This window comes from Vigna angularis, chromosome 6, assembly GCF_016808095.1.
Source record: "Vigna angularis cultivar LongXiaoDou No.4 chromosome 6, ASM1680809v1, whole genome shotgun sequence".
NCBI classification, from domain to species: Eukaryota; Viridiplantae; Streptophyta; class Magnoliopsida; order Fabales; family Fabaceae; genus Vigna; species Vigna angularis.
Window position 1 is genome coordinate 36814918 of NC_068975.1, and position 9534 is coordinate 36824451.

A 9534-nucleotide genomic window follows, 5' to 3' on the forward strand; every position below is an offset into this window, starting at 1 on the left:
AAGTTATTTTGGTTTGGATTAAATGTTTGTAATTTTTATATTATTTAATTGACAAAAGAATTGATTTGCTGGTAAAAGAAATGTTGCAATTAGAAATTAACATTTTTTTAAATTGATAATATTTGTTGAATTTTTAGTTGGAGATTTTTTTGAGTAATTTTCTTTCCTTTTTTTAATATATGTGCTTGAACTTCATATTAATATACCGAATGATGCTCAAACTTTCATTTAAGTATTTAATTGATTATTCAAGTGATTACATTCATGGTATAAGTTGTGACTTTAAGTTTAAATCATATTTCTTATAAAATTATAAAAGCTCAAGCTATGAAAATTCAATTAAACGCTAAATATTTTTTGAGTTGTAAAACAATAACATATATTTTTAAAATTGTAGCAGATATTATTATTTTTTTCAATGTAAATAATAGCAATAACACAAGTAGACTTTAATTTTTTGTATTTTCAAAAATAAAAAACTAGGTAGGAATGTGTCTTTTATTAGGTTGTAAAATTCTGCTATTATTCTCAGGAAAGTAGCAATTTTTATCTTTATTATGAGAAGGGATAAAAATCATACTTTAAAACAAGCTATCAGAAAGAGATGAGTAATTTGGCTCTACAGTTGTGAGGTGCCTATGGCTTCGTCTCTTTCATTTCCGATCCTCATTCCGTTCGCAATGGAATCCCCGTCGTGTGTGACGGTGCCGCATATGGCATTTTCCAAACCTCCGAAGCACCACCGTCCTTTGGTCAGAGGTCGAGTCAGAGTTAGACCGGTAAATCGCCGCCTCAACTCCGCTACGCTGTTCCGGTGCTCTTCCGCCGCGGACGACGCTGTCATCACCCTTCACGTTGGGGTTTGTTCGACTTCGACCTCCTTGCTTCATTTTTTTTTTTAAATTTTCTCAAACGGAATCAAATGTAGAATTTCAAATCCACTTCTCTCTCTTTCCAGGGAATGATGTGCGAAGGATGCGCTAATAGCGTCAAAAAGCTTTTAGAAAGCCGAGTGAGTGATAGTAATAGCAGTACTTATGTTGTTCCAGTTCAATTTTTCCATGTGTTTCAATAACTAAACAACGTGCTATGTTATAGCTTGGAATGTAACAAGTTTATGTTCTTATCATGCTTTTGTTTGTGTTTAATGATTAATGGAGTGGACAGCCTCATGTGTTGTCTGCTCGGGTAAATTTGGCATCAGAGATAGCAATTGTTTCGCCTGCACCTGAAGAAAAACCGGCACCAAATTATCTAAAGCGATTAGGGGAGGAACTTGCACAGCATTTAACTACCTGTGGTTTTACATCTACCCTTCAAGGTGTGGTTTATTATGTTGTTGTTTCTATTTGTTTTCATTATGGGGCTCAATGTTGCAAACATCACTGTATTGTTTTTATGAATTTTTATACAATACAGAAAAAAGGTAATATCTAACGTGGTGATGCTAGAGTCTATAGAGAGGAAAGGTACATCCTAATCTTTAAGCAGAAACGAGAGAGCGAAAAAAGAAAATCAAGTAAGAGAGATAACAGATCCACATATGGACAAAAATGTGATAGAAAATGAAATGAAAAATGAGAAATCCATTCGGTATACAAGTATAATAACCCTTATAGACATCACATGCATGTATACCAATGAAATTTTTTGAAACGGTTAAGTAGTGGACTTTAAGCCTAACTCAATCTCCAAAACCGGCTTATAAGGTGAGGTTTGCACCCACTTATATATTATAAGTTGGTTTTAGGATATGCTCTAACTTGACTTTGATACCAGGTTAAGAAGTGAACTTAAAGCCTAACTCAATCCCACAAAACTGGTTTGTAAGGTGAGATTTGCACTCATGTCACGTTGAGGTATATACATCTCGAGCATGAGACTAGACATTAATGGGTGGTCTGATAACAGCCCGATATCGGGTGGAACAATATGCTCAATAAACAACAAATATCGATAGGATAGACTCTAACTGTCTCTCATACCATATTAAGTAGTGCACTTTACGCCTAACTCAACCCCATTAAACCGACTTGTAAGGTGAGATTTGCACTCACTTATATATTATAAATTGACCTTATCTCTAGTCAATGTGGGACTTCCAACAGAAACCATACCTAATATTAGAATTATACTAAAATTCTCCCATGAAAGCACATTCAATTCAACATAGTGGTGTTAAACTCAACACCCTACCGCCCACCAACAACCAAATGAAGAATGTTGGGAAGGTGCAAGAGAGATGCATGCATATTTTCCTTTTCATGTACAATGCGTACACATTCTTTACTCCTGAGTTTATCACTCAATACATTTCCTTTATTGATATTTATAAAATGAATAATTGAGAATTTGATAATCCTTCCATGTTAGTTGCTTTTACCTCCTTGCCTATTCTTCCTAAAATTGTGTACTTTGATAAGCTGATTTTCCTACATATAGTTACCCATGGTATGGGATTTGTATGTAAATTCATATTACTAATGGATATGTTTGTCAGTAATGTTAATTCTATAGAAAAAAGCAATGCATTAAAAATGTGCTTAGGAGGGAATGTTACTCAAGATGGAAGTCATGGAAAAGAAATTTGTGGGTAACATTATCCTATTTGTTAGTAATATTAAGACAAAAAAATTAAATTGACCAAAATTTGAAAATCCATTTATTGCCCTCTTCAGAACACTCACGTATTTGACCTCTTTTTACTCCATTGACCAACAATCCCTATTTGCCGTCCAACGCTATTTGGTACCAAAAATTTGTATGTTTTTTCTTCAGTACCTCCAACCTCTTCTCCTCTGGTAAATCCCTAAATCAAATCCCTTGATACATCTTCAATAGCTTCTTCGTCTCCTAATTCGCTAAATCAAATCTCTTAATATGTCCTCATCTGCTGGTCTCTCACCTAAATTGAGAAATCAAATCCCTAATTCAGGGACCTTAGCTTCTTGTTCCCTAACTAACTCCATCCATTGCCACTTACCCCCTTTGGTAGTACATCTATCCTAGAGCACAAGCTTCTCAATCCTCTTGGTAGTGAGGTAAACTCTAGTGTCATCGATGAAGACTTTGAACTTTGTCAATTCTCAAAACTTGGAACATCTTCAATGGCATGCGTGTAACATTGTCCAACTCAAGCTTGACATGGATGACAAGGATATGGAGCAAGGCACATTGGCAACAAATAGGGACTAGAGGCCATCGATCATTATACTTTGATTATTGTGGCTATGTAAGAGATAGGGTGCATGAAGACGTTGAAGATGTCCCCCTACTTCTGGTGGTTGAGGCACAACCACTAGGGTGAAGGAATTGCAATGTCATTGTAGAGAGCGAAAGCATGGTGGTTGAGGACGAGAGGGGAGTAGGTTGGAAAGGTAGATTGAAGGAGAATTGAAGCCACTGTGGTGTTGCTCTTGCCATTTTTCTCACCCTTGCTTTTCACAACCACAATTCTATGCTAACAACCCCAAACTTTTACTTTTGGGTCAGTTATTTTTTGCATTCAATCTTCAAATTATTTCAAATTTGTAAATTTTGTCTTGTTTGAGCTTTGAAAACACCCTTTTTTTGTGTTTGTTTTTGGGAATTTTGTGGGAAAGTTGAACCTTTCTTAATGATTCAGGAAAATTGGCTTGTCTTTCGTTAAAATTGGACAAGATTATTCCACGCTTTGAATATACACTTGATGGGTCTTCAAAGGTTTCAACTTTGTTGCACTACTCAAAGTATAAGGTATGGTGGTGATTAATGATATTCTTGTTGCTATGTAATTTGAATCATTTTATCCAAGTTTTTCTTAATGTTAGTTTTAACTATAATTGTGTTTCTGCACAATACCATGGACATTAATCGTCAAATATAGAAGTTTTAAGGGGAAATAGTCAGTTCAATATAATAAGTATTGACTTATTTCGTTTTTAGTACAATAAGTAAAAAATTACAGTTTTAGTTCAAAACTTTAATTTTGTTTGAATTCCCTTAATGGTTAAGGTAATTGAACACATGGTCGGTCTTTAATAATTGTCACCAGTGTTTATAAAAGAAAAGGTTAACGTTAATATGCAATTAACCTTGAAGGTACCTTTGCTTTTTGTTTTGTAAATTTAAAATCCTTTGTGCTTCTTTTTCAAAGTTAGTTGCATATCAACATTAATTTTTGCTTTAATAAACACACATAACAATTGCTAAAGACGAAGCACATGTTCAATTACCTTAACCTTTAATGAAGTTCAAACAAAATTAACGAAATTAAGTTTTTGTACTGAGATTATAATTCTTTTCTATTTTATTAAGAACGAAATATGTCAATGCTTGTATTGAATTGACTATTTACCCTAGTTTTAAAATAATGTCGGATTGTTAAATAGTGAAGGTTAAAATTTATGATCTTCTATTTAAAATGACGTTATTGGAACAATTTACAACCATGGATATTGTTTTGTACAGAGTCTCTCTTTTTCGGTCACTTTTGTAGGATTATGCTTATTGTTTCTCTACATCCTGTCAGCTTCCAATTTCTACTCTCTTGTGGCATTGTTCTCTATTGACCTTTGAGTAAAATCGTTTGCCTTGCTAGGAAGACATGCACCAAAGGTTCCCATCACTAATAGTTGTAGCAAGCAATATTTTGATGTTCTCTATGCCTAATACAGCTTTGGCTGAAACTTGTGAGGCTGATAACTCTTTTTTCAATATGCCTATATTGCTAGCGGTAGCCCTCATTGGAGCCACAGTTGGAGGTAAGGTAGCAAGATTCGTTTGTACATTATACTAGCTTGTGATATGTGTTTTCTATTCCAAGGACTTCGAAAGTGGAACTTCATTTAGTTGCAAGGTGTTTGCGGAAATGATTTTCGTTTGTTGCATACTAAAATAAGTTTTGTATGCAACTACAAATCTTTAAATGCATGAGACTCATTTGAAAGTTAAGAGGCTTAGCTATGTGAGGCATGAGTACATCATGAAAGCTCAATTTTTACTTGTCTTTAGGGTTGCTTGCTCGGCAAAGAAGAAATGAATTACAACGGGTAAACGAGCAATTAATCCAAATCAATGCAGCATTAAGGAAGCAAGCCAAAATCGAGTCTTATGCTCCTAGCTTGAGTTATGCTCCCATTGGTGGTGGTAGGATACCTGATAATGAAATTATTGTTGACCCAAAGAAGCAAGAACTAATTTCTAAGTTGAAAAATGGAAAGAACTTTCTAAGGAATCAACAGTTGGATAAAGCATTCATAGAGTTTAAGAATGCACTTGAGCTTGCCCAGAACCTAAAGGATCCTATCGAAGAAAAAAAGGCTGCCAGAGGTCTAGGTTTGTTATCTTTCCTATCTTGCTTGTGAGTCAGGGGGATTCCACGTTATCACTTTGTTTACTGTGTGCGTGTGTTAAATGGATGAAGGATTTTACAAGGTGCTCCATGAATACAATTGAAATATTGCATTACAGGAGCCTCATTGCAGAGACAGGGAAAATATCGAGATGCTATAAAATATCATTCCATGGTTTTGGCCATCTCTGAACGAGAAGGGGAGGACTCAGGCAATACAGAGGCGTTTGGGGCAATTGCTGATTGTTACACTGAGCTTGGAGAGCTTGAGAAAGCAGGCCAATTCTATGACAAATATATTGCAAGACTAGAAAAGGACTAACATGACATGTTTCATGTGGATTTTCTTTTTTCTTTCTAATCCACCCTATATGAAGTGATTATTTTTTTGATCGAAAATGCTTAAATGGACTTTTTGAGGCTTCGGTAAAAAGGATACATCATGTTTCCGAGATTGAAATATTAGTCCTTAAGGTGAGATTATATTAGATTAGATTGTTCTTATTTGCATTTTTATTTTGTTATGGATATCACTTGAACTTAATGTTAGTAGATAGTTTTATAATTTCAAGGATATTGTTTGAATACTTAATATATTATCTTTAGGTGTTCTTGAGTTGAATTGAATTTGTATTTAATGCATGTTATATGATTTATATACCAGGTATATAATTGATTGCATATTACATAGGGATATTTTTGTATTGCTAGTCAATTATATGAATTTTTTAGATAATTTTTCAAGTTTTTCCTCGTATTTATCAATGGATTAATCTCTCGGTAATATACTTATACAGTAGTTCATGGATAGAAGTGTCAAAGTAGGTTCAAATTAGTGAGCCAACCTAACTTCACTTACAAGTTTGAGGGTTGGATTGGAAAAAAAATATAGTTTTTCAAATGTAGGTCAAACTGAACCTGTCAGTTTCGAGCTGAGTAGAAGGTAAGTTGATCCGTAACCCACCAACAATAATCTTTTATTATTTTTTGTCACATTTTTTTTTATAATTGTTTACTACTTCTAATTATATAGGTTGGTATTATGATCTTTTTGAATATTATAATGCTATTAAATAATGTTTGAATAATTTGAATGTTTGATTTATCTGCTCGGGTTGGAAAAAAAATCTAGTTTTTTAAATGTAGGTCAAACTGAACTCATCAGTTTTGAGTTGGGTAGAATTGGATTGAAGGTGAGTTGATCCGTAACCCACCAAAAATAATCCTTTATCACTTTTTTTTTGTCATAGTTGTTTACTACTTCTAATTATATAGATTGATAATATGATCTTTTTGAATACTATAATGCTATTCAATAATGTTTGATAGTTTGAGTACTTGATTTATTTGTCTATCTAATTATAGTGGTTGACATTTTGATTTTCACTTACTATCTTTATAAAAATGTTTGGTGAAATAGGTTAAGACTTTGATTGTATTGCTATCAATATGTGAGTTAGAGTCAATCTAATAAGGAAGTTCCATATCGACTAAAGATAAGGTCAATTCATGGGTGTAAATCTCATCTTATGAGCTGATTTTGTAGGAGTTAAGTTATGCTTAAAATCTATTTCTAATACATAGTATCAAAGTCATGAGTTAAAACCTATTCTAGCAAAATTTGTTATTTGTTAGGCCTATCGTGTCACCCACTATCAGGCTGCTATTAGACCACCTATTATTGTCTGGTCCCAGGTTTGAGATGTATATACCTCGGCGGGGTGTTACAGATCCCACATTGACTCGAGATAAGGTGAATTTATAATATATAAGTGGGTGCAAACCTCACCTTACAAGCCGATTTTATGGGGTTGAGTTAGGCTTAAAGTCCACTTCTTAACATGGTATCAGAGTCCTGAGTTAGAGCACCCTAACAAAATTTGTTGTTTCTTGGGTCTATTGTTTCACCCGCTATCATACCACCCATGAATGTCTTATCCTATGCTCGAGATGTATATATTTTTGTATGCGAGGTGTGTTGGAAGTTCTATATCAACTAGAGAGAAAGTCAATTCACAATGTATAAGTGAGTTTAAACATCACCTTACAAATTGATTTGTGAGGTTGAGTTAGTCTTAAAGTCCACTTCTTAACAATTCACTTTAATTATACTTTACTAAATATGTAAAACAAGATGGAAAAACGAAGCATGCTTAAGTGAGTTATCCTACCTAACCGACTAATGTGTAATTGGTTGATCGGTATTACAAAATTTTTGACTAATTAAAAAGTGAGTAGAGTTGAGGTAAGTCACTTTTAACTCAATTCATGGTGAGCTAACTCATGCGTTAGATGGATTGACTTCCATGAAATAATGTCACTAAATTTACTCACTGAAGAAACCAAATATTGATTTTTCATGTAGTGTTGGTTTGCGTGCTTGTTAGAAGACAGTTTTAGAATTAAGAGTTTCTATATATTTGACTTAAAACTAACTTTGCATATCTAGTATTGTTAACTAATAGCTATGCTGCTGCAAATACTTATACCTACCTTCTAATGGTAATATATGTGCACTTAAATCTGAAATATGATGATGGGCATTTACTCCCCTTAGTGTGCATGTTCTTTGCTTGGCAATCATTATGCATTTTGAATACTATACTACTATAATTTTATTTACTAAATCCATGGTGGACTAAGTGGCAGATAAAGAAGATAGCAACTGAAGCAGTTATTTCTTCAGATACAAATGCAGAAGAGTGGTACATGGACTCAATGATGTCTCTTTTAACAAACTAGGCTTTTATCAAATCTTATATCCTCGGTTCTCAGATATACAAGACAGGTTTATAATAAGAATGTATGTTGCCTTATTGTCAATAGCGATGATGCCCGGTATGTGGTAGATTTGTCAATGCACAAATCTATAATTAGTAATCCTGTAGTTATCCAGAATTTCACTTTTTGCTATGTTGTTTGGGATTTGTGTATGATACTTGCAGCTTTTTTTGACAAATGCTAATCTACATCTTGACAATAAAGAACACAATGGGAAGATTTTCATATCATAGCACAGTTGATGATTAAAAGCATAGAGTATCGGTACACTGGATGAATAATAGAAGGAACAATCAACTTTGCAGTCTCGAGTCATGAAACACAATTTCTATTTATTCTCGTGGGTCACATATACTATCTATGGCCACATGTTGAAAAGAGTGGAAAGTACCAAAAAAACAAAACTCGCCAAACTTTTCGTGTTAGAAGTAGTAAACACAATCATTTTAATTTTTCAATAAACTTAATTGATTCATTGGTGTCTTAAAGATTGAAAGTTAAAAAGATTATAAATATCACAATCAATGAGTTATTAATTTTGAAAATTTTCTTTTGTTGATAACATTCCATAAAATTACATGGATGTAGACAATAATGAATTATCAAAATCAAGGAGTTTTTAATTTTGAAAAGTTTCTTTTGCTAATAATATTCTATAAAATTATATGAATTAAAAGTATTGTGTTAATATAAAATTGAGATACTTGTTTATAATATGATCTTATATATATATATTGACATAAAGGAGAAAAAGACGAAACTGGCTTCTAAAATTAGAATTTGAATCTCTTTCCTTTATTTTCTTTCGAATTTTACCCAGTTTGGTTTTGGCTCCTTCAAATTTTGTTTCACCCAATGTAGTGAATGACGATTTATCACGTGACATGTCATTGTTCTTATTTTCAATCTATACTACACTCTCAATTAACTCGGGCAGTAAACCTACCTATAAACAGCACCAAATAGGATATCTATTTTATTTATAAAGATAGATGAAACAAATATTCATCTATATTTTCTATACTATCGTTATATTGACGATTGTGTTGCAGGTTGTAAATAATGTTTTTACATTATCTGGATTATTAATATTGACGGTTATTTAACATTTATGTTGGAAGTTACGGTTCAGAGTATTTTCATTTGTATTAACACTTATATTGGTAGTTATAAATACGAGTATTTTCTACTATTACATAGACTAATAGTGATGATGATCTCCTTGGCTAGGTTGGACCAAAGTTAGAAGATGTGTATGGAGGGGTGTTTCTTGGATGAATGGTGCGGAAATGTGGTGGTAAATGGTCCAAGGATGAAGAGTTAATGTATGAATGGTGTAGAAGCTCAAAGCCTCTAGGAGATATGGTGGTGGTGGTGTAGTGTTTGGTGGCTCCAAGAGAGGTTAGTCCAACTCAAGGAGG

General features: G+C 33.3%; 1 protein-coding gene across 4 annotated transcripts; it reads left to right on the forward strand.

The window, feature by feature from the left end:
• Positions 1-576: 576 nt before the first annotated feature.
• Positions 577-8155, forward strand: LOC108343194 (protein FLUORESCENT IN BLUE LIGHT, chloroplastic). 4 transcript variants are annotated; one of them, XM_017581307.2, is made up of 8 exons: positions 577-860; positions 959-1012; positions 1168-1321; positions 3626-3735; positions 4580-4742; positions 4993-5341; positions 5452-5806; positions 7982-8155. In XM_017581307.2, the coding sequence occupies exons 1-7, from the start codon at positions 639-641 to the stop codon at positions 5522-5524; spliced, it is 1125 nt and encodes a 374-aa protein (XP_017436796.1). In that variant the 5' UTR covers positions 577-638; the 3' UTR covers positions 5525-5806; positions 7982-8155. The 4 variants fall into 4 exon arrangements, with proteins under 4 accessions (XP_017436796.1, XP_052734913.1, XP_017436795.1 ...); XM_052878953.1 differs by having other exon boundaries at positions 578-860; positions 4993-5316; positions 5452-6525; XM_017581306.2 differs by having other exon boundaries at positions 578-860; positions 4993-5316; positions 7976-8155.
• Positions 8156-9534: the final 1379 nt, after the last annotated feature.

Bases quoted from the DNA above. Each gene is read 5' to 3' on its own strand.
- LOC108343194 (XM_052878953.1), top strand. From the start codon at position 639: ATGGCTTCGTCTCTTTCATTTCCGATCCTCATTCCGTTCGCAATGGAA. The intron at 1,322-3,625 runs GTGTGGTTTATT...TTAATGATTCAG, and splicing joins TTTTACATCTACCCTTCAAG to GAAAATTGGCTTGTCTTTCG. The intron at 3,736-4,579 runs GTATGGTGGTGA...TTGCCTTGCTAG, and splicing joins TGCACTACTCAAAGTATAAG to GAAGACATGCACCAAAGGTT.